We start from the raw sequence: 27,921 nt of genomic DNA, 5'->3' as shown, positions 1-27,921 counted from the left end.
TGAAAATTATCGATCATTTATTGATTATCATCCTTCTTTATTATGCGCCACTAATATTTGTAGTCCCCCCTAATATAGTGGTAGACTCTATTTTCTGATCTCGTGTTTGACGAGATTTGACAATCTCGCGCATCGCGAGACCCGGAACTGCGCCAAAGACAAAAGCACCACATTTCACAGCAGACAACAAACGTGAACAGGATTAGAGCCAGAAAACATCAGTACCTGAGTCCCATACTAGTAGTGACACAAAACCCTGTGACACTTTGGGTTTTAGATTTTAGGGACATTGACATTGAGAGGAGTCGACGGTCAGGGTTATTATGGTAAGAGATTCTTTTAATATTTCTATTTATCTGTATGTGAAACCAAGGAGGTTAAAAACGTTATAAAAGCAATCGGTCTCGTACTATGATAATGTTGGGTGTAAAAAACACAAAGAATCCACTTTGTGTATATTTATTCCCTCTAACGGTGACAAATACTTAGGGGAAAGACTCTTGCCAGCGTGAAATATGATTTATTATAATTTTGTGGGCAGGGGTTAAATATTATGATCGATGGTCCATACATCATGGCCCAGGGTCGTGCCAGGAAGGTCAAATTGTGACGGTGATAAAGATGAATTTGCCACATGGGGAAGTCAGAGCTGTACTTGTTTGACAACCAACTCACTAAGAAATTGATCACATTATCTAGAAGCAAGTTTGTTTGACAAGTAAATTGGCATCGACCTTTATTTAAAGTTTATGTAACATATTGTCATGATTATTGATGATCTACAAGCAAAGATGCTTGGTTGGAATCATCCTATATGTCTTCCCAACAAGAACTGAAAAGTGTGGATTCACTAGGAATAAGTGTTTTCATGGTCACCAGATGCAGTTTGATGAAAGGAGTCAGAGTACTAGTATTTAAAGCATTTTCTTTGACCTATTATTAATTCAACCCTTGTGATAATCCCAATTATTAACCCATTAATTACTGTTGAATGAATGACAGTCAGTTGCAGCATTTCCAACTCTTTATGCATGTGTGTTTCATTGAGATTATGTCTCCCCCAATTAAGACAACAAGAAACAATAGACAAATGCATAGTACATGTACAAGTAGTGTTTCTGCCATGCCTCCTTTTAGTTTTATATTGCTGGCTCAAAACAAATAGGAACACCTATTTAATTTCATGTATCCACATCAGCTGCAATGTGACCTGTCAGTGTAGCATACTATAACGTTAAATGTCAATCACAGGTGACAAAAGTAAAAAATATTATTTATAAGTTGTTAATACTTTGTTAACAATCAAATCACCATGGTATCATGGCAACAGCTTCTGTACTAACTGGTTGTTCAACTTGCAATTGTCTTCAAACAGACAAATGATGAATATGTATCTACTGGTTTAGCAGAGGTTATATGCGCTTAATTGTTTGAATTTCAATAAAAAAAATCTCCTACATGTATTTTCTCTCAAAAGAAAGTACATGTTCTAGATCTGTTTTCTGGTCAGTCAAGGTAGGTTGTTATGTTGCTGCTAGAACTGCATGGGGTCTTGTTTTGTTCTACTGTTTGATAAACGTTGTGAACATCTACTAAACAGGCTATTGAAGCAAGGAGGTTTAATGTGTTTAAAGTGTTTATGGCACCATCCTACAACATTTCATTATCATTGAAAACAATGATACTATCATTCAATTAACATAAACCATTTACACAAAATTTACCCTTTCTGATGGTAATGGCTATTGAACCATAAAATCATTGATGTACTCCCAGCTCAGGTCGATTCTTGATTTCTACTAAAAGTTGATCTATTTAAGCATGGAGGTAGAAATGATTTAAGTTCTGCCATGTCTCAGTGACCATGGCAGCTGGTTCAGAACCCTGCACCACATATTGTGAAAAACGTGCTGTCAGAAGCAACTAAGCAACTATCAATAACTTGCAATGAAATGTACTGGTAAATTGTTTGCTTCTCAAAACTAGACTTTTTTTCACAAGCCAGGGTGCCAGCTCTGAAGCGGCTGCCATGTTCACTGTGACATCATTGGCAATACCTTCCATAAGGTTTGATGTTCCATAACATCCTGATTAGAAGGGTGTATATTTGGTACAAAGGTACAAAATGTAAAAACATTCTTGATATTGTCAGCAACTGTTATATTCAGTGTCATTGGTACATACGTTAAAGCATGTTAGTAGGACCCAGTGAGACCAGACAATTTAATCAGTAGCTTGCAACAAAGGGGTGCATTCTCCCTGCCTCTTCGATGATAACCTAATAAGAGGAACTGATGGGTTACCTGTAGCACTGTGTATAGCTTTCATTCACATTCCTGCAACTCAATTAAGAGTCATTGAACTCCCTGAAATTCAGTTGTTAGAGTTATAGAAACAAAAAGATATTTTACCAGGAAAACATGTTCAATTGCTTGATATTTATTACACATATGGTTGACTCCTGAGTTGAACTGTATCATGTGTATGTGCCAGCTGTGAGGAAAGCTGCAGTAGTTTGTTGCAGACCCCATCAACACATCAATTGACGAAAAAGTGGGGAATTGGAAAATAATTACCAAGTATTCAAGTTTGTATATTACTTGGGAACCAATCATTGTGTGCTTCTTTGATGTCATTCATGCTAACTGAATGGATAATAAAGAAGCTTCTCTTTGGTCCCCCGAGATTCCAATCTGTGGTTTTGTTGGTTCAAAACATTTTTCCTAACTACGACGTAATGGTGCACTCCAGGACCTGGGTTTTGGGCACAACTATATTATAGAGTTGACACACCGGCAACTGCAAGGTATGAGGTTACCACTTCAGTGGTGTTTTCTAGTGGACCTGAATAGCCTCTTGTGCTGTCCTAACATTGCATTCACATATGTCAGTCAGCGGAGTACTCTCTTATTATGCTAAGAGGTTGTTCCTAGGCAAACTGCACCAGAATATGAAGTATTCTAACCCTCCAATGTACAGAATAGAACATTAGATCAAGACCCTTTAACCTTGCCCTAATGCTTGTAACTTATGTTATGCTTGTGTCATTTTTTACTTCAGTGAGTAATACCAAGGTTAAATCTAGATGAATTTCCCTTTTCTACTGAATCCTGTGACTCCCTTAACCTTAAAAGGGAGTCGCCAAAAAGGCTAGTGAATTCGAGCCTCACTCTCCTTCGTTAGGAGAGCACTCAATGTCTCAATGCAGAAAAATGTGGCAGCAAACAGTTTAAAAACATGAACTAGTGTAAGACAAAATAAAATGTTGTTCTCTCGTCATTTTGACCCACAAATTACACACAATTCCACTCCTATGCCTAAAGACAAACCGTTACTGTGGCCAAGGACATCTGTGTATAATGTCCTTGCTGTGGCTAAGCATTTCGAAGGGTTTTTGAATCATAGGTATACTATTCCCAGTGGCCAACACGAAGTGCCTTGGCTCCTGGGAATGAAACCCAGGCCACCAGCTCACAAATCTTTTGGGCCAACATGAAGTATTCTGCTGACTCCCGAGAACCTAACCCGGGCCATCAATTCACAAACCCAACATGCTAGCCACTAGGCCAAAAGGTCCGGACCAGTTGGACTGGGTCAGTTAGTGGCGCTTGAAGGCCACTGTTACATCAACATTCAATGTGCAGCTGTAAATATGGCCAGATTCAGCCTTCAGGGTAGAAACACTTAGCCTAAAATTTAATTATTTTACTATATGAACATTCAAGATTTGTTTATATAAGTTAGATGTCTATAATCCAACGTTTCCTAGAAACGGCTGATGACATCATCGCGTTTGGGGTAGTGTAACCTTTAGTATTTGTCGTTATTGTTGTGTGTACTTTACCTGTGATATATCAATGCTGTACTTACTGATAAGAGTGGCCTTGAACAAATATTTTGACACCTTTTCTTCTGTCTGGCAGGGAAACGTTCGATAAGAGGGACTGGTACCCTAAACACAGCCAGGAGGGACGCAAGGGAAAATGGGTGAGTTTGCTCAACGACTGTTTCACTTTTTCTAGTGGTCAATGTGATTACGAGCAGGCATTTGTACTGGCAGACTTATTTGAAGAAGGAAGTCCATATAAAAGCAGGTTGTCTAAACAGCTGACTTGTTTAAAGTGCCTGGTATTTCGCCTGCATGTTTACTCATTTCATGCAAATGTGTCTTTTGTAAATTTATTTTTTGTAGCAGTGTTATGTGGTGAAAGACCTTGACCGAGATGCCAATTAGGGAAGGTCTATTGAAAATGACCTTCATCTGAGGACAGTCATGAGCTGAGTTACAGTGTAACAAATTCCAGCAGAGCCCAAAACCTCCAGAAGATCTTGTCCTCTCTGACATACCACAAAGGATTCAACTTCTTTTCAAGTTTTCACAAGTCATTCTGAATGTTATTTTAATCCTGTTAACCATTATTGCTATGTATGCCTTTAATGCAGTATAAGAACCCATCCGTGATTTTTTCTGGATTATTTGAAATTTCCATGAAGCAGTACATTGACTTGTTTTTGCCACATCAACAATTACAGTGGCCTGAACCTGTAACTCAATAGGGTCACCCCTACTGTGCCCTTCCTAATCAATCCAGCCTGAGCTAGCCGGCAGTGGAGAGAGAGGGAGTCAGCCAGCTGCAGTATGCACAACCCTGCCCCAGTCTACCAGCACACACGCACCTCCCAACCACCATGTCCTCCCTCTCCGACCAAATACATCCACACGGCAACTCTGAACCAGACGTCAGGATGCTGAACGGGCCGCTCGTCATCCCCAAGGCTCACAGCGCCTCCAAGCTCCGCCAGGACCGAGACTTCTGGGCTAAACTTGAGGAGAAGGAGAAGGAAAGGGAGATCCAGACTGCCCGCCAGAGACTACAGAAGGACCTCCAGCAGAACAGAGACATCTACAACCATGGCTACTTCAAGGTAAGTCAGACACTGTAAATACACAAAGTCTTGCTGTGGTTTTATTTTCACACTCTTTGCAGTTTCCTCTCTCTAACCATCATATATATTCATGAGTCATGACACCAATTACAATTGTAAGGCTACTAAACTAGTGTTAGTTTCAATCACTCAGTGAAAACATAATTTTCCCTCATATCCTACCATGAAATATAACCTCTGCAAAATTAAGTGCATAATACAGTAATGGAGACAATGTGTTCCAGACTGAGGTGATGTGGGAGGGCCAGATCTGGCCAGGATTTCTGACCCATGGAAGTTACTTCAAAGAAAATAAATTCTACCTTGGACAATATAAGGAAGAAAGTCCTTGCCCAATGATAAAACAATTCCATGCTTTTTGCCTCAAGGTATTTTGTCAGAGTACTTGTATTTGACAATAAACTTCCATGCAAGTGTGAAGTGACTTCAAAACTCCTGAGCCCTTCTCTCTGTAAATAAGTTACTAGCAAATGTTATGCCTGTCTCCACCTTTTGTAAGTTAATGCAGAATCATATCAATATGTAAACTGACTAGCCCATGGGTGCACCCGGGGGAGCCACCAGTTTAGATACCATTCCATCAACGCATGTACAGACACATACAGACACTCAGTGGCACATCCTGCCACTTGAGTCAGTCCCCTACTGGTACATTATCCCTGATGGGTATGGGAGTAATGATGATGAAGATAAAAAGAATGTGTCCCTATCACATGTCAGGACAGTACTGCAGTCTAGGTCATTTTATGTACCTGTATTTGCTAATTTCCTGTGATATGATAAGTTCTTTTCACCTGTATAAACAAACTAAGGTTAATATGTAATGCAGTATAAAATTTTGCCTTTCAATACATGTAGACAGTATGAGACTGCAAGGAGCCTTCTTTCAGATCTTTCTCTGTTTACATTGATTTTAGAGTGTGATGGATAAATCAAGCATGTATGCAAATATACATACAATGTACCTTGACCAGGTTACAAATGGCCAGTTATTTATGTAACAAGTGCAAAAGCAGTATATATATATCTTGCTGGACTTTAATACAGCTCATAAAAAAACAATCAGAAAAAATCTAAACCCTCTTATGATATAACCATTCCCAGTCTACAGGGAACCTTAGTTTTATACATGACGTGTATGTCTATTTCCACAGACAGAAAAGTATAATGTGTAGATCAGGTGTTGATAAACTGAAGCAGTTTACGTTAATCTGCTGCTATGTCCCACTCATTATCTTATTTCAAGCCTTCAGCATCAGCAAGTTCAGCTTCAAAGGCATACCCTGGGTAAACCGGATTAGGAACAGATTGTTACTGGTGTTGAAAACAAGTCCACTGCTGAAACCAATTACCAGAAGACAGCAAAAGTACACACTACCCACTTTTATGTCATACCTGGGCCATGATAGCATTCAACATGCTGGTTGAGTGTTCCAGCCAGTGTGATAACTAGCAGTATCTAACAGGGTTCTATGTGGTTGCCAGTTATTCCATAGAAGAACAATCCGGACGAGTTTTGCAAGTGCTGGGTGCACCACTTTTGAATTAAGTCTGATGTTGTTACATTTTAGTGACAATTTGCTCAATTTCTGGCACATTGAAATGTTTTTTTCTAGGATGAGAATGAGATAAATAGGATACAACACAGTGTATTCCGCATCACCCTTGGTCCCAACCCTTCCACGGGTCGGGCTGGAACCTCGGGTGATGCGGAATGCACCATGTCATGTTCTATATTTATCATACTTTTACATCTGATGTTGATATGAAAAATAGAAAATAGAATTGAAGTGTTAGTTATACATACAAGAAACATGGGTATGTTTTGTAGAGGCCCAGCTGTGGTAAAGTCTGTACACCACTAGTACTGTTTGACTCCTCCAGATGTGATGCAGCTTGACTAGAGGCTGGAAATGTTGGGTAAATAGGGGGAGATTGGCAGAGGAATAAGGTGGCCAGGAAAATGTTGCCAAATACCAGCTGCACTATATACATTGTACATGACTGTACATCTGGTATCTCTGATGCAAACTTTGATTTCAAAGGGGAGTTTTATTACCTTCCCATAGAAAGTTATTTTTTGTTTGTATCTTTATATATAAGTTACATGTATATATCTTTGGTCTATACATATATCATATATGTATGACTTAACAGCTACTCTATGATGGCTTGTTATTACCTTTGCCTTGATTGGTTATGTAGCAGCGTTTGCATTTTTGTTTGGATGAGGTTTAGCACAATAACTCAAGAAGCTATTCATGGATATTGGCAGCCCAAAAATGTTGCGACTTTTGTGTAACTTCACTTAGGGTGAAGGTGCAAGGGTCATAGTGCATGTCCTGCAACAGCTGATGGCAATTTCAAGTGGCGTCAATCTCATTTCTCAGTCATAAATCATCATCATCATCATTGGTCTGCTCCACTGTCGTCCCCTTGTTCAGCAAGGAGGTTATGGGGAAAATCAGTCGGATTGAAATTAGTCCTCTTTCAGCAATGTTCAACTCAGGTGTGAAGGAAGACATTGGGGACTTCGGGTGTTAGTGAACTTTAGACGTTTTGTGATATTGAGGACAATTTTGAAGAGGCTGTAGGTCCCAAGAACATGTAACAGCAATTAAGATCGCAATCTAATGCTCATTATAACCTTTCCATGATTAATGAGGCAAATCCATAAGTTTCTAAAGATTTCATGGAGGTCTGAGATCTACGAATTCTTGTTTGTAAATGAAACAGTCCATAAGCAGTTCCCAAGGTGTAAAACATGGCTGGAATCTAAATCACTCTACATATATTTAAATATACACTCCAGTGAACAGGTGGTGCCCCGTGATGAAAGAAAATGTTTTCTCAGAAATGTTTTACATTCTTCAAGTTGACATATTTCTAGGCTAAGAATATTGTCATGATACCGGTATGTAAGAAATGGCAATTAAGGTATTCTAGGTATGATGCTAAGAAGTACTACTGTAAGTACGTAAAAGACCTGGCAAGAAATCTGGAGGATGTTTTAGTCTAACAGTTCTGACTGTGGCAGGCATAGCCTGGGGGTTGAGTGACAGGGTAGCGGAAGTCAGTAAGCCAAGCAGGGGACAATAACAACAACAGCACGTCTGCCCTAATATCGCACAACATTGAAGACAACATTCTTTTGAAATACTTTTAGAGCCTTGACAAAAAGCATACGTTAACTGTGGACTTTCCTCATGAACAAAAACACTAGATTATTACCTTTGAATAGAAGCAATTCCCCTATATAAATGTACATTCCATTTTATGATAAATGGGGGACTCAGATATAGAATGAAGACAAAAAATCTCAGGTTTTGAAGAAAGAGAGCTTCAGCAGGAATTAAATCTGTCTTCATTGTGCTTGAGAAGACAGAGCCGGACTGCTGTCCCCTTTTAAGGATATTATGACAAGGCTGTCTGCACCCCTGTGTTTGCTTTTCTGTGACCCACTCCTGGAGGTCAGTCTGGCGAATCCAGATTCGGGCAGATTCACCTGAAAGCCAACTGCATGCTTCAGTTACTGTGGGGAGTGCACATGGAGTACTATAGAAACAACTCTGATCAGGATGGAAATAGGATACAACTGTATACTAGTAGTTCTGCAACTGTGTTCTACAATGTAGAACTTCTACATTATGTCTTTTTAATGAAATTATTTGCGTTATGAAAAAGAAGTATATCTTAATGATAATAGCTATCTTTTGCAGAAGTGTTGATTTATTTCCATGTGAAAAAAAGCCTGTGGTTTAATAGAGACAGATGTCAGATACAGTTTGAAATGTACAATTCAATCAGGCACACCTGAAACCCCCATGTGAGCCCTAACCATGCAACCACAGGAAATCCACTGGACAAACCAGAATGCACCCGAGGCACCACTGGGGGTTTACTAGCTATTTAATGAGATTTTCTTCACTTGAAGACATTTCCTACTGTATATGGGCAAACCCTGAGGAAGGGGCAGCAGTCACCAGAATCACTTATGATTCCAAGCCCTGCTCGGTGCTGTGTGGAGAGAAAAACAACTTCTCTTGATGCTCCACATATTTCTGGAAGTTCAGACAGTGTTCATGGGTGCATCCCTCCTGCTGGGAGAAAGTCCTGGAATGGACTGATCAGCTGGGATCAGCTGAAATTACATCACCTCAAACTGTGAGGCTGCTGAACCCAAACCAACAACAAACACTGGGCCTCTTTGTGCCCTGGGAGAGGCTTGCACTACTTACACGGGAGAAGTCTACCTCAACATGGCCACTGCCGGCAGTGTAAATGGACTAGAGGACGGGCTGGACTCTGTTTTTGTGGAGGAGGAAAGACTGAATTATGTGGTAGGGTACCTCATCAAAACTGTAACTTAATTATGTTATAGACTGTGGGCACAACATTCAAAAAGTAGAATATATTTCTCAGTTTTTGGTATCTCTAATTTATTTACTTTGGGTGTTAAATTGTACTGACACTGTGTGATGTATACTGATAATGCTAATGTCTCAGAGTTCTCTGTTACATGTTGTACATGTCTTGAGTATATCTATCCACATGATCCCTTTGATGTTATCTACTTTGTATATATAACGTTCAATCAAGTAGGCCAGTAGCATCTTTGTTATGTACCAATAAGGCCTCAGTTGTCCTCACAAGGTTTAAAGATGTTATTCCTGATCGGACAGGAGTCGAGCTTGTGCAGGATTTCTTAAGGTTTCTGGGCACTGTTCCAAACAGTGATAAATCTTATAGTGCTGGTAATGCGATATTTACTGTTGATTAGCATAACTTAACTGCACTACCGGTAGGTCACTTTTAGAATGATTTTGCCAACAAAATCCTATCAACCAGATAGTAATGCTTTGTTTTCCCACTGTAAGATTTGGCTTTGTTTTATGACATCTGCTTGAAAAAATATGATGTAAACAACTCCAATGAACAGTATCCTTTTCGATGATTGAATTATTGAAAGATGATGCGTTGTACTGATTGAGGTGGTAACATGTCAGGTGTCACAGTGAGGCTGAGATGATGAATAATTCATAGATCAGAAAGGACAAAACAAGCTCCAGACTGGTGATTATAGGGACATGCAATATTTTGAAACAGAAAATAGTTACCACTTTCACAAGCAGATCTTTTTTTTAAACATTTATCTCAGTTCTTAATGTAAAAGACCAGGCTGTGACCCATCTGTAAGCTTATTATCATGCCCCAATGGGTGAAGCCCTGTGAGGTAACCTTAGCTGTCCTGCTGGTGCATGCTCCATTTCAAACATTTGTTGGAACCATTAGTGCGGAGGTAGATGTGAGGATCTGTTTCCACAGTGTTTGATGCTGGAGACTGGGTGGTCAGCTGGGGTTTCACTTGGGCTACATGTAGGCCATCGTGTAACAGTTGGGTTCAAACCCCACCAACTGGCCAGTCTAACATTTGGACCTTTTAGCATGGCAGTTAGTGCTTTGTGTTCAAGCCTGTATGTCTTCATCATCATCAGAGTAGGTCTTGGGAAGGCAAAAGTCAAGGTCAATTATTGATCTCCTGGCAGCTGTCCATGGTACTGCAGCAGAACTGAACATACAAGGGTCTTGATATTTTGGTATTTTGGAGATGTGATGTAGGTTCAGTAGGAAAAAAACCCTTACCAATCTTAATCTTTAAAGTTTGATATACAAGACTCAAAATACTTTTTTCTGCACACCTGGACTGGTGCTGGTAACTGAAAATTACCTGCATCAGACTTTGAGAAGTATGGACCATACTATCAGAACTATCAAAATCATTGCCATTTTTTTCTTTTTTACTTCATAAGTTGTAACAGTCAATGTATCAAATAAAATACACATACACCTACATGTCTATATAAACCTAGTACATGGACCAGTGCAGGTTAGGTGCAGAATTATAGACATTAGAAATACATTTTGTACCTGCACAGCCTGCATATGCACCCAGTATTTCGAGCCCTGTTTATAATCTTGAAGCCCTGTCAATAAGTAAGCCTGCAATGTTTTATCATCATAAAATTTTTTGATGTTATATACAACTTTGAGATGTATTGTCATACATGTACAATTGTGCAGATATGCCTTATCAGATATCAGTAAAAGAGAATAGATTATTGCCATGGGTCTGAACCATTATACAAGGATACAAGACTGGTTTGTTGATAGCATCAGACTGAGTGTTGAAGTGAGTAACACAGTAGCCTCCCACAGGGACCTGACAGTTCCTACAGCTCTGATCATGATTATCTACAGGATCCTCTTGGGACAACAAGGGAAGTATTCAGTCAGGATGTAAAATGTAGTCTCAGGGCATTAGTACCCAACACAAGTCCCATCTAACAGCAGGCAAGACTGCCCAGGTTAAGTCTAAGTACTTGTTTTCTTGCCACATACTACATACTGGCCATTGAAATAATCAAAAGATTTGTTACTGCACTGGCTGTTTTTGTACTTCAGCTGCGGGATGCCCATTGACAAGTATTCCCCTCAATTAACTGTAGTCACCCTCTAGGCGAAAAAAAATTATTTGGTCTTCCCTCCTCCTGTTTAATATTGAACAGTACCTTTGTACACTGCTAAGGCAGCTCACCCTTGACAATGACAGGTCATTTACGTACCAATAGAAAAGGAGTTTTACTACCCATACTACAATGTACTACATACAGATACAGTGATTAATCTCAAAATTGGTGCAAGTCAGATAACTTGCAGAGACTTATGTAGATGTAAGTGGCACATGGCAATCAACTGACATGCCTCAATGTTGTGCCCTTGAAAATGACCTTCTCTTCTTCACAAGTTCTGAAGAGAACCCCACTTCCTGTCTATGCACAGATAAGACAAACAGTGAAATAGGGTAGTGCACACCGTCACGAAATTCCTCATTTCACTTAGGTTGGAACCAGAATATTATTGAAATATAAGCTGATCTACTGATACACTACATTGACAGACTGGCTGTTGTAGCATCCCTATGACCATATATAGGTCATGGGTCTGAACTGATTAGTGAACCTACAGATAAATTTTTATGAGGCCATGAAAGTAACATGTCTTCCTTTTTGTCTCCCTGCAGATTTCTCCACCTCATGGTGTGGTGACGTTTGTTGCTGTGCAGGTGAAAAATGTGGCGACAATATGGGAGAACAACTCTGCAGATACAGTCATAAGGTAAGCAGCAGTCCTGGTGTGTTAGTAGTGAATAAGGCCCCATCAACTTCTTACCTTGATTCTGTGATTCTTAGCCATAGCTTAATCCCCTGTCACACATGACAAAACAAGCTTGCAACCACACAGGTAAACAGTAGAAGCTGTATTGTACCTAATTTTTACCCCAATTTGATCTCTTAATGATGTTCATAGAAGTATGGATCATTTTGATTACAAATGAAATGAACCTCTCTTTAAAAAATCATTTCGTGACATGTACATTGTATATCCATTTCAATTCGTGAGAGAGTTGGCAATTGGTTGGGAGTCTATCTGGAAGAAGTCAGCTGTCTGAGCTGTGAGTATAAGTTCCAAAAGCATTTGGACCTTAGTTGAGCAGTGATTGGGTGCAAGTTTGTGGGAAGGTCCTGAATATGTGCCTGGCTTTGGTGGAGTGCAGATACAGCATGATGTACATACTTTTTTGGTGCCAGCCTGCTCCAAGGGTTGCTCTCTGTAGTTGGGACAGATACCAGATGTGAAGCACTTGAAAAACTTCAGTAGCATTCTCATTATTCATGATCATGTACTTTCTTTTTCTGTAGGGCTATGAATAGATACAGTGATATTGTACGGCGGGCAACGCGAGACTTCCGTGGTTATGAGGTCGAGGCGGAGGAAGAGTCCTTCCTGATTGCTTTCCAGCAGCCTCTGGATGCTGTCAACTGGTCAGTAATCTGTCATGTCATTATCTATAAGGATAATGCTACATGTTACAAGACCAGCAAGAGCATTATGAGAAATGCTGTGTGGACTATAACATAACCACTTCTAAATGATTTTTTTCGTAACAATCCTGATCCTCTTGCAAAGGTATGAGGTCGTGTGAGGTACTCTTGTAATGTTATCGCTCATCTTGAGGATTTTTCACCCAGGTCCTTGACTGTACAGCTAGCCATGACAGACACCAAGTGGGAGGAGGAGTTGTTATCCTGTGACGACTGTATTCGTGTCTTCAAGTCACGTGAGAATGGTTATGACATCCCACGGCTCATCTTCTGTGGTCCACGATTACAGATGGGAGTTAGCAAGTAAGTTTGGTCTCATCCTGTGTTGGGTATCATATATAATATGTTGAAAACTGTTGAAATGAAGAGTATTTGTATTGCCTTGCTGGTATCAATTGCATTGTTTTTGGTGTGTCCATCCAGGGGGAGAGTAGACAGTGTGTACCACTATGCCAGTGGACACATGGGCTACCGAGGGACGGAGGTGTACCGGACTCAGGGCATCTGTAGGCTGGCTCAGGGAGGACAGGTAAGGCTTGGTGCTCTATCTTGCACATGGTAGTGTACTATACACCACATAGAAATCATCATTATCTTCACCGCACTTCAGCGCTTGGCACCAAGGCAGGCCCTCAATGTCTTCAGCAGTCTTGTCTGTTGCTGTCCGTAATGCCCCCTCTCATCTGCAACCAATTTCTGCAATGTCCTTCTTGACCCTCCTCTTCCAGGTCATTGCCCTGCTTTTCCTGTTCCCTGTTGGACACCAGTTGAATGCCACCTTGGGAAGCCTTAGTCTAGGCATTCTTTCTGCAGCCAACACATTCTGGCCCATTGCACCAGAGAGGAGAGTTTAGGTTGGCTGGTCTGGTGCCTGACTAGACCCTTGACCTGACAGAAATGGTTCTCTCTGATTGGGATAATTAATTGACAGAAAGTGTCTTCACTCGAATGAGAGTTAAGGTAGCTTAACCCTTGAGCTAAAACAAATTATTTTTGCCACTGCTTATTTATTATGTATCCAATGTGAATTTTTTGAACGAATGAGTTATAGGAGAGAGATTTGATTTATATCTGAATCAGATGTTTCTCACATCTTGTTTCCAGATTCTGATCAATGAGTCATTGTGGCAGGATCTACCTAAGGACCAGATTGCCCCGTATGTCCACAGGGAAGTCGGCAGCTTCAAACTGGAGGGTTTTGATAACTTGACATCACTCACAGAGGTAAGGCTTTTCAAAAGTTTAGAACTTTGTTTTAATTAACATAGGAATAAAATCGTAAATTTGTAGCAAAATTATCCATAATAATGGTATTGCCTCCCGCAGGTGTTGCCTCAAGCCTTGGAGGAGCGAGCCAGGTGGTTTGGGATCATCTGCGCCGAGTGTAACAAACTCATCAAACCCAAGGAAGGTTATGTCAAGGTCAGCACACCAGTCACTGTTGTCATTAACTCTGCCAGTGCAGTAAAAGTGCAATTCAGAACCCCAGAGGGGTTTCTGTGAATCTCTTTGAAGGTCAAAGTTAATAAACCAGTCATCTAGTCAATAAACCAGTTCACAGTCTGAGAAAAATGGAGGTGTTCACAAAACATGTTCATGGTGGTGGCAGGTGCAGAAAAAAGAAAGTCGGCAAATTATTTGTTAATGGTACTGATAAGTTCATAATACAGAAATGGCCGAAAAAATGTGAACTTAAAAGTGTTGCTAAAAACTCAGGAATTACAGTAAATATTACAGTACAACAATTGAAGGAGGCCAGGGAGAGGCCTCAAAACTAGCAAACTGTGCTTCTGACAAATTCCCATGCACTTGTTGTTGTGAATGTTGCAGGCACTGGGCAGTAACTGGCACACTGACCACTTCAGGTGCTGGCAGTGTAAGAAGGTGCTGAATGGAACATACATAGTCAAGGATCAAAAGGTGAGAACTTCAAGCACCTTCTTATTTTGTCATCTTCAATTTACATAAAGCATTATGTTTTGCTGTAGAAAATAACTTACTGGTTTAGAATAATCAGCCTTAGAACTGCAATTGTTGCAGGTAGAATTGTGTGTGTGCTCTGTGATTCTAACCTAATATTTTATTCCAGCCGTATTGTGAGGAGGATTTCTTCCAGTACAATGCGCCTCGCTGTCGAGCGTGTAACGACCCCATCACTGGGGGCTTTATAGAGGCCATAGAGAGTACCTGGCACCCTGACTGCTTTGTGTGTCAGGTAAGGCTGCAGCCCACAACTGGGATTTATTACATTTCTAAGTTTTGTCTATCCTGTGCAATGAATTACCCCCATTAATGGATGTACATGTAACAGATCCTTTGGAAGTAACTTTTGTTGGAAATATTACTCACATGTATACAATTTGTGCTTCTTTACAGAGATGTCACAAAGCTCCAACAAAAGATGATCACATCTTTGAATTCAATGCTCTGCCTTACTGCACAGAGTGTTACAACACAGTTACCAATGGGACAACGTAACAAAGTGTTGCTGGCCATAGTACAGCAGCAAGTCTAGTAGATTTACCGCCTTGTCGGGCAATGAACCCTTCCAGTATTGTTAGTACAACAAACATGTGCACATTGAACTGCCCCCCCACCCCACCCCCACAGTGGTAATCTCAAATGTGGCAATGATTTTGATTGGTTAATGCTTAGAGTCCAGTAGCAGATAGTGATGACAAAAGGATCCTGTCTGGTGTTCTAGCCAGTATCCATCTTTCCTTCCAGAACTTTGCAGCTCATGACAGACAAAAATTTTGCCCAATCCACCATCTTTGACAGACAAAAACTATTGTGTAAAGATACAGAGAGAGATGTAAAATTTTGCCCCTCAACATGCAGGAAATAGGGTTTCAGAGGGTCAAGGTTTCAAAATTTTCACCAGGACCCCTCTAGGATTGTCATGCTGGTTCTGGAAATGATGTTACATCAAGCAAAATTCAGATTGCTGGCCAGAACACTGATCCCATGTAATTACTAGTAGTACAAATGTTTAAATGTTAACGTTTTGTCCTTTACTATATATTGTATGAAATTTGGCTTCTCATAAACATCATGCATTCCAGCATGCTTGAAGCATGTTCCCCCTGCCATGGAAGCAGGTTATAAGGAATTAGGTTGACCTGTAGGGCCGTATTTGTCATCCAACATGTTGTTAATCAGCACACAGCAGATTGTTGCAATATCCATACATTTATGACGTTTTTATAATGAATTTTCTTCTCACAGTTAGTTTTTCTACTGACACTTGTACCTACTTCTATGTTAGCCAAATGACATCAGTATGGAATTTGGAAGAAGGATGCCTCAGGCATCTCCATATAGCATTTTCCAGTGATTTTTAGATATCTGGCCTTACTTGTAAATATGACATTTTTGCTATATTCAGATCAAAATGTGTATTTTCATAATTCCTGTCTAATTAGGTGAAATTGTTTTAGCAGTGAAGCACTAGTTGTGTGAAAGTACATTCCAATATCCTATGTTCTACCAACCCGATGAAATTATTTTTGGAAGGTGTACTAGTGAAATACATGTAGTTTGGTGAGGTGTTTTGATGAGGGGCAGGCTTGCATGGTTCGTAAAATAAGTAGTCTGGTGACTTTGGGAACTGTGGTAAATGTAATTTAGACTAAGAAAGAATATTGACTGTAATAAAAGTTGTAATACAAGTTGAATATATGTTGAATAGAATAGCATGATTTGAAGAAAGGTAAACTTTCTACAAATTTTTTTACAATATGCTTACAAATCTGTTTTCAAAATTAGGCCATGACTTCTGTATATAAAACTGTACCAGTAGTATTATTGAGCAGAATTTTGTATGGGATAGAAAAATTAATGTATAGCCATTTTGATACAAGTGCAAATGTGGGTCTGATTAATTACATTTAACTGTGATGTTCGTTGTGCAGCTTCTTCTTTGTTCCAGTATTGAAGCAAAGGCAAGTTATCAAAATTGTTCACTGACATTCATGCTTACATTCTTGGATTAAAGTAAAAGTGAAAATTGACAATGCTGTATAGAGTAGACAAGTGTTCTATCTGACCATTTTGTTCTGGAAAGAGTAAAATGGATTTAGGTCACAGTTCTTATAATGTAAAAGAAATCTTTTCTTGCAATATGTTCTAATAAGGTACTATAATACACGGGGCCATCTTGTTTGTCTTTGTCTTGTTTACTGTATTTTATATGCATCAAGTTACAAGGCAAAGAATTAACCATTGTGTTAGGGCAGGACAAAGCATGATTCAGAAGCTTTGTATTTTTCCTGTATAACCATATTTCGTATATACTGTATTTCCAAGAAAAGGAACCACATGCTTTTGGTTTATTTTGTTAGTGCTTTGCCACAACTTTAATGTCAAGAATATTGAAATGACAGCTTTCTAGTGATGTAAGGCATTTGATGACGTAAATTTTGATAGATTGATGAAATGTTTGTTAAACTTCAAACTGAAACGCATGGAATATCTACAACTTTTCAGATAATAAAAAATATGTGTTATTTTCTTGGAATCTCATCAGATTTTTTTATTAAAGACATCAAGCTAGTTTTTCCATGACCTCGTGCCTGCCATTTGCCTCTGTCCTGATGTTATGTTGTCCAACCATCTCTTCGCTGGACACCCGCGTGGGTTTTGGCCTTCCACATCCACTGTGATGGCCTTTCTTGGCCACTTTTCACTGCCCATTCTTTGGAGGTGACCATACCATCTTAATTAGCTAAATCTTACCATGTCTTGGATGCTCCCAGCCTGAGTCTAAACTATTCAGTTGACTATCTGCCAATTTCCTGGAGCATATCCATTGAACCGTGGCATTGTCACTCCTAGTCACTCTTCATGTCCTCTGTTCTCACTGCGCATGTCTCAGAAGTGTAAAGTCAGACACTTCTAATACAGGAGTTGCAGACATGCCCACAATTTTTGAGAGGTATGTACAATGTACCTGTTTGTAAGGATGGAGAGGAGTTCATGAAAGCATTTCCAAGCTGACCAAATCTTAGCTGTTTCAGCGTAACCCCCTAACTGGCTGTCATGTATAGCAGAAGGTAGGAACTACTTAGATGTTTTCGTTGCCAACTGTCACTTGTTCTGTAGGTGTTTCAGGGACTGGGGGGAGTCGAAGAGTTATCATGTGTATCGAATAAAGGAAACACAAACGCAATATTGGCATCTGATTTATTCCGTGCAAGTCTCACCGACAGATAACTGTAACAGTATGTACAAAGAAACCTGCTTGTCACCAAAATATACATTAAGATCGCATAGTCACTAAAATCCCTCATAAAACAATGCCCTGCTTTTCAGCAAAAGGGAATAAATATATATACACATACAACGGTATCAGGTTGACGAGCTGCAGCTGTAACCTAGAGTTTTGGAAGACAAATGGCATCAGTACTGGAAGGTCTCAAAGCTATATTCCGATGTAGTAATGGCTACCATGTATGTTGAGATGCAGTCTTTCTGACAGTGGAAATATTGAAGGGTCTCCATTGAATACCAACGCGATAATCACATTATCATTGTATCATAAGAATTGTTCCTATAACCCTAGTCTTTAATCTATTTCAGGACAATCTAACCCATGTTCACTTCCACATCTTCCATAAAACCATTAAAAACACGTGGATATATTGACCGTACTGATAGGCATGTCAAAAAGACTGGCAGTCACAAGAATGGCACTTCTATTGAACAGCATGGATACGCCAGAGTTAAAAACCAATTAAAGAAACAGTAGCTGCAAAAATTACAGAACTGTTGGAAACGTTTGTATCCATATTTGACAATGTTGAGATATTGCCAACCCTACCCCGTCATGATTGTCTGTACAAAAATAAACTCTTATTGCTCCCAACATTTTCCTCTCTCCTACCCACTATTGCAGCAATATGCACATCTAAGATATTGGATTCCCCTTTCTGTTGAACCATAGAGCAGGTTGCTGCTAAACCCCACACCATCCCCATCATAGATTGTCTCTTAAAACTATTAGCAGACGGCAGCTGGTGCAAAGTGTTTTAAAAATTTGAAACATTTTGCAATGTCCGTCCAATCCTCCCAAATACCCATACCCTGGCTTGAAACATCTGGATGTTTGACAAAATCCACGTTAATGGTTTGTAGAAGTCTCTTTGGTTGCATCGCCCATCCTGGCCCGTCAGGGGGAGTCCTGCACCTCTGTTAGGATGACCTTGACATTCCCGTCTGTCTCCTCCTGCAGTTCGATTATGAACGTGTCCTCGTTGCAGTAGTGCTCAATGATGTTGTCGTCAATGTTGACTAGAATACTGAAGCAAAGAAAACAACAAACTGTTAGTTAAAAGTAAGGGGCAATATGTAATATCTTTGTACCAAAAAATGAAAGATTTTAATCTAAGTGTGGAATTACTAACGCCAACTGAAAATTTACAAGTTAAAGTACAGAAGATAGACACTAACCCTTTCTTTGACTTCTTGAAGACCTTGCTGACTTTGTCAGTAGGAACCTTGTATTTCTCCTCCACGGCAGACAGCAGCCCCTGGACACTGGGCTCCCGCAGCATCAGGGCGTCATACACATCATCCTCCTCCTTCCGCACGTACAACAGAACTGGGGAAAAAACGGGCATCTTTCAACAATCTTACATCACTGGTGTTCCTCTTCTCTTCACTTGCAGTGAGAACAGCATCATAGCTAGTCTCTATTGCATCTGAACTTGGTTACCTAAATTGCGTACACAAAAGGGTAGGCTCTCTAACATTTTCGCCAATACCGTTGGTTTTACGTACATGTATATCAACTACTAAGTCAAACAAGAAGCAAATATTTCGGGTAATGCTGAACATGTTCTTACCACTCTTGTTGGCTATTTTGGCAGCAGGTTGTGGGGAGCTTTCCGGTGAGTAGGCGCTGTCTTCTGAGAACGATCTCTTCACTCCTCTGTCAAAAGGAGGTGTCAAGCCAAATGTCACGGGCTAGAAGAGAAAAATTACACAGATGATCATGAGTAATTTCCATTTTGAAATGTACACGTAACTACATTGTACGTTACCTTTGGTTGAGAAGTGAATTAATCAATCAAAATACATATAATCGATGCGACTAACCTGTGCTATCTGTGCCGGTGCTCTGGCTGCCGGGATGAAGTCAGGTACGAACATGACAGGAGGGGTCTTCAAGTCCGCCATGGGTTTGAAGTAGGCCAGCTCGTTCCGCTTGTGGCTGGGGATCTGACTCTTGATCTCCTCGGACTGCTTCTTCTTACTGATCTTACGGACCTCGTCGCGGATCTTCCTTTCTGCGCCCTGAACAGAAAGTTACGGAAAACAAAGGATTCATAACATTTTACAATAATTGCACTGACATAAGCAACCCACTTCCATCCTTTCTTTACGGGCAGGTGCAATAGAAAGAGATGAGTGACTTTCTAGTGAGTGTGTTACACCTCACCAAAACGTATCTCTCTTTCCTAGACGAGTAACCATTCTTGCAGTTATGCTAAAACAGTCACATTAAGAGTAACTATACGACAATTCAATTATCTATAGCGATAGTCTGCCTTACCTTATCACAGAAGACTTTAATTTGCACGTAGGCTCTGTGGACTGGCGTAGCTCCCTTGTAGTAGTCTGTGTAGGTGTCAATCTGCAGGTTGAGTGGAAGACCCTGAAACAGCAAAGTTGCTCGTTAGAGAAATGATACACAATCTCACGGTGCAGTCAAGCAATGTTACATCCTTGTTTGGCTCTTCTTACCAGCAAAGCAAATCATTAGACGACAGAGGAATTCAAAGGAAAACAAGAGTCCGTAGAACACAATCCTCGTGGTTTTAATGTTACATAGTTATGAATGATCATGCAACCTGCTACGGTGTAAAAAAAGAACAATGTGCATATCTCGCGCATACTAACAGACGACATCGCGGCCAAACTACATACAATACAGCAAAGGGATTGTGAGTTACAGACACGACTAATTCCGATACTGCGTCGGAGGTGACTGGCCTCTGTCAAGGCGTAATAAGTGACCATCAGGTGCAAAGCTGCAGAATCTTACCTTGATGCCCTTCTGTGAGGAGAAGTCTGTGCTGAGACAGTTGACGCTGATGAAGACCTTGCCGGTCTCCCGCACGTCCCAGGAGAAGGCGATGGCGTTGTGAGCGATCTCGTCAATGTTCTCGATGACGTTAGTGCTCTCCTTGTAGTCAGCTGGAAACGTAACATGGCAATAAGTACGATACGAGCAGAATTACCTTCATATTGGGGTTGTGTTTTCTGGGCGATGCGTTTTAGCGAAAGAATGCAGTCGTAGAAGTCTCGCTATAACACGCACTTTTTAAAAGTCCAGAACCAAATGACGTTCCACTTGAAACATTTCCTTTCTCTCCCCGTACTCTTATGAGAAAAAAAAACTTTATACCATCTTACTTGTCCGTGTATGTTTGAATGTGCGCACAATAGCCATGGACTTTTATTTGGAACTTCTTGACACAAAGCTAAGAATTCCGTTCAGACTGCCCGACAAACACCTACCCATATCGATGATCCTCTGCCTGGCGGTGTGCTGCCGCGCGTGCCAGTACCGCCAGTGTTTCAGCTGCTCTTCCTCACTTCTACCGTCTCCGAACACGACTTGAATCACGGACTACGTAAATGACAGAAAGGGTCGTTGGTTTGTTTCTCACTTTCGAATTCTCGTAACTACTCTAACAAAATTCCTTTGTCGAATTTTACTTTGATACCGTAAGAAATACTACAGTTGAGATGCCGTGGAGTTAGATGTATTTCAGCATATAGTAAGAACATAGCAACTTCAGTGAAGATGGACTCACTCTGACTTTAGTGCTGTGGTGCCGCCATGGACTGCTCCCCGCTTCTGTTAACGTCACTGCATAGAACTGGCCTGGAAACATAAGGACATTTGTAACTATGTGTGGTTGGGCATAACAGTGTTGAAACAAAAGTTGCTGCCTTGGGCTCACTTCACAACATATATGTGGTTTCAGTGAAATACTGAAATGTGGTTACCTTTGTTGACGTAGCTCATGCTTGCTTCTCCTGGTTTCTGTCGGAGGGACTTCGGTGCCTCTAAAATGTATTCAAATGCGACGCTGTATCGAGAAGGGAAAAGAAACATATGTATGTATGTCTAAGGCAAGTTATAGCAAACAGAAAAAGTTAAAGGTGTTTGATAGCCTGGGTGCCTTCCATAAGTGAAGACCTAAACTTGGCCAATCGGGTTGCAGGGTAGATTCGGAAAGTGCCCTTACCCATTGATAGCTTCAGGTGGAGGCATGATCTGTGTCTCTGCGATAGCTTGCTGCAATAACTCCGGTTGTTGTCGCCTCTGCACATGCGCAGCAGCCATGTTCACCTGGTTGATGTTGTAATTGAAGACCTGGAAGGCGGACATGTCGTCACCGAGCACGTCATGCTACCGGAAGTGTAGGAGGAAGTCGAGAGGTGAGGGGAATGAAATGGGGTCATGCACAGAGTGAATGAATGAAAAAGTTCCACCACCTTTGCATCAAATGCAATTTCAGGAAGGCAAACTTTCAAAGTCAATTTTCTTGTCATTCTTTTGCTTGTTTTCTGTCGTAGAATAGATGTGCTAGGAAATGGCAGACGTATTTCCTCGTCCAAAATGATTTTTTGTTTGCCTTGGCTGCATTGGATGCTTTAAAGCGCCTAGTGTGAAGCACAGATATATAACTCTTTCAAGCGGCATTTCCATGTTAGGCACAGGGTTTCTCCGAGAGTTTGTGTGATAGAAAGGGTGACAGAGAATTCACTATTGTGAAACACCCTTATATAATTGTCAATATAGTTTCTGTCGGTTATCTTATAATTTCAATCCTTTCCCCGGTTCTCTTCAGTAGAGTTCAAAATACACCTTATTGTACCAGTGGTTGTGCGATTTCATGTTCTATATTCTGTCTGTTGTGCACCAAAATTGATCCTCCAGAAGCTCACCTCTTGTTGGTGGTCCTTGAAAGTTGCCTCGCTGAAGGCACTGTCCGGAGTTCTGTCCATCTCGTCTGGTTTGGCTACGAGCATGGGCGAGTGGTCGGGCTTGTGGATGTGGATGTGATGGTCCGCCCGTACCGTCAGTGGGGAGGCGGCGGGGGGCTGGGTGGTGATGGCGGAGCTGTGGGCATGGTGGCCGTCAAACCCCGTGGACGTGATGGAGTCTGCCAGGGGCACGTTACGCAACATCGTCAGGTCCCTGCTAGGAGGACGGGGAGAGAAAGACGGATGAACGTCACTTTATCCTGGATATGATGATAAACGCACAAAGCTGCTCAACGTCCTTTCCGGTGGCTCAACAGAATTTGATACATTCCATGCTACAGATAAATTCAATTACATTATAGAAGGTGATAGCCCTTACTGTGTACCAATAGGTAAATATATAAAATTAGAAAAAAAAGGCACTACCTTGGTTGTTCTGTGTCCGGTGGACCCATGGGTGTTCTAGTTACAAAGTTGGCATTCATTCGCTTCTCCTTTGGCACCTGTAAGCACAACCGGCCAGTTATTCAACGGAGATTTTTTTCATCTACATCTTTGCAACATCATACCAGTTATCTGCATCTGAAGCTGTTAGAAACACTACAGTACTTGGTTGTTGCATGTACTGAGACCACGCCCTCCACCACCTTCGCCGCTTTAATAGTAAGACAAGCTTTCTGCCTCCCAACCAGGGTAGCAAGCACCTTCTGACCCCTTCAGCACGCCTTCTGTTCCGTTACATGCATCTGCTTGCTTAATGTTGGGTGTAATGCAATGTTTAGTTTCGTCATTTTGCTTTTAAGAATTTTGGTTCTACTCTGTACCGAAAATGTAAAACAAACATACCCCCAGCGGTGCGGCGATGGAGGACGGGTTACAATCCTAAAAAAACAACAAAATTATGTTCATATTTCGATAATTTTGCGACAATGTAAAATGTATCCGGGTACAGTTAAGTTTTTGTCTCGTTTTTAAAAAAGTATTTGCCATGGGTTTGGGATGAATTATACGGTGTCAGCCAAGAGGTCAAAAACATTTCCAAAATCGCTTATTTCAATCCCGAATGAGTATGATGATGTATGTGGTTTGCATGACGATAAAATAACTCAATCCACGGCGTGTTTATTTGTAGATTGACAACGATTTGATCTATTTTAAGAACATTGCTTTATTTCTAGGCAGTGAGACTATCGTGTTTGGATGCAGATAACTTAATGCATATAATCTGAAGAAAGTAGATAAATGCCTTTTCAATTTCCTTTATGAGCGAAGTCAAATCAAGGAGGTTCAAAAGGAAACCTTCCTTGGTCAAATCAAGGAGGTTAAATACAAATACTGTCCTGTCTCCTTTTGTATTTAACCTCCTTGGTCAAATAATACAAACTGGTGACGCCCTACTAGCTCTGCTGTGATGGAGCAGCATCGTGCACTCACCTTGTAGTAGTCATAGAGCAGTCCCAGTGCGGCTGCGCTGTCCTCGTCACCGTTGATGTTGAGCATGGCAGTGGTGGCGGCTGTCAGAGGGTTCTCTAAGTAGGAGCGCCATGCCTCGTCTTCATCTCTACTGCTATACGTGTTTCTGTACAGGGCTTCGTTCTGCAGTACCACTACCGATCGCTTGGAGCTACATGACGACAAATTACGGCAACAGTTAAACTTTGTCTACTCAACACAACACAACAAAGCATACTAGTAACTACCTTCCGTGTGCCTGAGCAAGGAGCTTTGAAACTCATTGGTACGAGGCTGGCCTTTGCAACTAGTTGTCTAGCAGTGTTTTTTCCCCTTCCTTTTTCTTATGTGCTTGAAGCAGGCAGTACACAGTGGGTTTTGTAATAGCCTTCAGTTTCTAACAGACTGGGCATGCTACAGCCTCGGGCGTTTCTGGGATACAAGATAGTAATCTCTATTCACCACAAATTACGATGGAATTTGCAATTCTTAGCCCTCTCTCGAGGAAGTTTTGCACATTCGCACGTTCACACTGGAAAATCTTATTATCTGACGTGTTGACGTGTACCGACGGTGAAATAAGCATCATCTTGATTCGCTTTTCTCTCGTGCATGGACTCTCTGTTAAGCTTCCTGAAGTCTCTATATAGAATACCTAGCTCAAGCCTAACTTGTACACTACTCTGTAGTGGTCCCTGTACCCGTACCTGACGTTACGTTTAGGTACACAGCACTTAACATAAGCGCATATTGGATATTTAGTATGAGTGCAGTTCATTGGTCTGTAGAAACCATTCAAATGACCCGGGCAAACGGCCATGGGCATTGAAGGGACAAAAGCCCTCGTTGTCTTCTGATTTCAATGCGTTCATTTCAGTATAAATGATTTGACAGTTGTCATACGAAAGTCGTGATAGAATGGGAACCACAAAAACAGAATTGTCTTCACGCAAAGAATCTAAAACTATTATGTGTCTTTTTCATGACCACATTCTGTCCTAATGTCCCAAACAGAGACTTGACTTATCATGGAAACGCCATCTTGTTTCAGATGATAAGTTGTCTGTACAGGTAGTGAAGAAAGCACCTTTGTTCTAGCTTCCAACACAAACTACATTGGAAGAAATTGTCTGTTCTACAAAAACTTTAAGCCCGGGAAAGCCATAGTGTTGGTGGTCACATATGGAATAGTACACCAACACTAGAGTGGAGTAGGCGTAATATCAGCGATATGTAAAACATAAATAACATGCAATAGTAGTTGCAAATCCAGGCAACCTGTCACATACCACCAAGTGCTGTATTTTCACCCATAAGCAAGTGCATGTAGTTACTGAGACTGTAGCTTTTGATGCACGGTCTAAGACCTCCATCGAGAACTCCACAGAAGTACATACAAAACAGGAAAACGGACGATCCCAGGTTTTGGGAATTTCGTAACGTTTGGGTCGGTTTATATGTGTTGTGATGAGGGGTGATTTAATTCAACTGCATTATTTCAGTCATTAGAGACGATAAAGTGTATGTCACACACGTTTGGCACCACTCGCTAACAGTGACCTGTGGAATGTGCGCAACCCAAAACTAACTAACAAAGGAGGTGCACATAACCAAGAGCACGAGATTTTCCGCCGAATTTCCTTCGATATGCTACATGCAGTACTAGTAGTTTACAACGATAAACTTATACCCGAGATAAAACCTTTCAACTTGCATGTATGCCGTTTTATATATGTACCGGAAAGGCACGTTGATTCTATTAATTATAGTATTATGCTGCTGTAGTATTGGTGGTCTTGTCAAAACAAACACTACATGTACTAGAAAGAATATGAGACTAGTGGAGAGAATTAATAAGGAAGAATATGACACAGATAACAACACAACGTCAAGTAACAACTACAGATAAGCGGGGCACAACGCAGACATCTATGGGGAACAGTCGTTGGTTCAAGGAGTAGCCCAAATATCCTAATGTCCCGGTAGTAAGTTGTTTTGGCAATACTTGAGTGTTACATTTGAAGGAGGTATTCGGAAGGAGCAGAGTCACTTACAACTGAAAGAGCTTCGACAGAGACTGGGTAAATAAAGTCATGGTGGGTGGTGAGAGAGTTATTTTCGCCCACCTGTCAAAGCGTCTAAAGTTTACAATTCCGTCACATTCTTGAAATCCGGCGTAAGAAAACTTTTAGCGAGGATGGAATGTTATTACCCTGGAATCGGGTACAACAATTGTGTAAACGTGTCAAGTATACAAGACACACATCGCGACATAACCGCTGTGGCTGTTTACCTGCCTAAACAAACGTCAAATGTCCACACAATTTTGACGAAAAAGTATAAACAGTTCCTTTCAATTTTCCCACACGGCACAAGCGCTCCAAACACCAACACGTGAACCGTAGAGTTAATCTTTCTTGGCGATCGGTTCGCAGGTGTGCTCTTCCCGTCTAAGACCCCGGCGGGGGAGCGCCGTCCCAAAACTTCGAGGCTCTCACGCAATGCCAGTAAATCTCAACTCTACGCGCGGGGCAGATAAGCCTGTTCCTGTACTATAATGTATACAAGCTTCCTTCCAACCTAACCTGTTACCCCAACACCTGTTGGCCAGACTAAGTATTAAAAGGCCAGATGGACCGCTACTGTTAGTTAAGCAGGGGTGCTCGACTGGTTCTTCGAGTGGTTTCGGACTCCAAACAGAACTCGCCGAGAGACTTACTTGTCCACTTCTTGCGTCATGGTAGCTATCGCCCGCGACGGAATGCCACCCCAACCCGTCAGACCTGAGCAGCTGGTTCAAACACTGGCGCCGAGGATGTGGTCAGACACACCGGCGGTGGATGTGTGAGGTGATTTGGGGCGGTGTGGAGTGGAGGAAGGTCGGAGGAGGCAGCAGGAGTCCGGCGGTGAGCTGCCGAAGGTGAGCAGGGCGTCCCTGAGTGGTGCGTCGGTATGCGCCGAGCTGGTGCCAACAGCCGAGATTCACCGCGAGGGAAGCAACAAGTTGTCGCTCCGTGACTCGGACCAATTATCCGGGGCGTTCACCCGTTTGTGAATGGCCCCTCTGGCGCTGTCGGGGCTTATAGGTTTCCAAGATGGCTTCACTGATTGGCATGTCAATGAGGCATCATGAATTAGCATATGAAAACACATGTCTGTTCATTTTCTTCGGGCACGACGCACTGATTTTGTTGTCTAAACTGTTCATTCAAAACTCCCAAAATTCCCGCGCTTTCCTCCCTCATGCACTTGATGTTTAACTCGCTCGTCTCTCTAGTCGGAAGTCCACTGTAAGATTTATCATTAGGAACGACGAGTTGGACTCGTAAAGCTTGTTTACCTGAAAAGTTTATCTTCAAGATGGCTTCTATTGGATTCTTGAATAATGGTCGTAGCCTGGGGGTGTTTTCAGTGCAACCAGGGCATTGTCCGCGCCAAGAAAGGTGCGAATTAACGTATTATCTCACCTGGGAGATGAAAGGCCAATGAAAACAAAATGGCGGCGGGGGTTGGCCCAAAATTGTGTCTGACTCGAAGAAAATTTCCATGAGAAAAAATGAATAGATGCACCTGTTAG

General features: G+C 41.3%; 2 protein-coding genes across 8 annotated transcripts; one reads left to right on the top strand and one right to left on the bottom strand.

Annotated features, from left to right (window-relative positions):
• The first annotated feature begins 111 nt into the window (after positions 1–111).
• LOC109469705 (transforming growth factor beta-1-induced transcript 1 protein-like) lies at positions 112–18,626 on the top strand. Of its 2 annotated transcripts, XM_019768276.1 has the most exons (12): positions 112–326; positions 3,924–3,987; positions 4,593–4,926; positions 12,029–12,123; positions 12,708–12,830; positions 13,038–13,193; positions 13,314–13,419; positions 13,995–14,114; positions 14,217–14,312; positions 14,721–14,810; positions 14,980–15,105; positions 15,267–18,626. In XM_019768276.1, the coding sequence occupies exons 3-12, from the start codon at positions 4,690–4,692 to the stop codon at positions 15,366–15,368; spliced, it is 1,251 nt and encodes a 416-aa protein (XP_019623835.1). In that variant the 5' UTR covers positions 112–326; positions 3,924–3,987; positions 4,593–4,689; the 3' UTR covers positions 15,369–18,626. The 2 variants fall into 2 exon arrangements, with proteins under 2 accessions (XP_019623835.1, XP_019623836.1); XM_019768277.1 differs by lacking the exons at positions 112–326; positions 3,924–3,987; positions 4,593–4,926 and adding an exon at positions 8,938–9,287.
• Positions 18,061–27,821, bottom strand: LOC109469687 (grainyhead-like protein 1 homolog). 6 transcript variants are annotated; one of them, XM_019768248.1, is made up of 15 exons: positions 27,064–27,821; positions 24,327–24,516; positions 23,739–23,774; positions 23,319–23,395; positions 22,854–23,109; positions 22,151–22,278; positions 21,909–21,991; positions 21,713–21,783; positions 21,414–21,525; positions 20,938–21,089; positions 20,446–20,547; positions 19,989–20,186; positions 19,736–19,856; positions 19,341–19,491; positions 18,061–19,189 (listed from the first exon to the last, which is right to left on the bottom strand). In XM_019768248.1, exons 1-15 carry the CDS (start codon positions 27,081–27,083, stop codon positions 19,060–19,062), a joined length of 1,827 nt encoding a protein of 608 aa, XP_019623807.1. In that variant the 5' UTR covers positions 27,084–27,821; the 3' UTR covers positions 18,061–19,059. The 6 variants fall into 6 exon arrangements, with proteins under 6 accessions (XP_019623807.1, XP_019623805.1, XP_019623804.1 ...); XM_019768246.1 differs by having other exon boundaries at positions 22,151–22,314; positions 22,854–23,106; positions 27,064–27,806; XM_019768245.1 differs by having other exon boundaries at positions 22,151–22,314; positions 27,064–27,804.
• Between the last annotated feature and the right edge of the window lie 100 nt (positions 27,822–27,921).

This window comes from Branchiostoma belcheri, unplaced genomic scaffold, assembly GCF_001625305.1.
Source record: "Branchiostoma belcheri isolate BF01 breed outbred unplaced genomic scaffold, Haploidv18h27 scaffold21, whole genome shotgun sequence".
Classification (NCBI taxonomy): Eukaryota; Metazoa; Chordata; class Leptocardii; order Amphioxiformes; family Branchiostomatidae; genus Branchiostoma; species Branchiostoma belcheri.
Note: the sequence above shows the minus strand (reverse complement) of the source record. Positions and strands in the feature narration are given on the sequence as shown.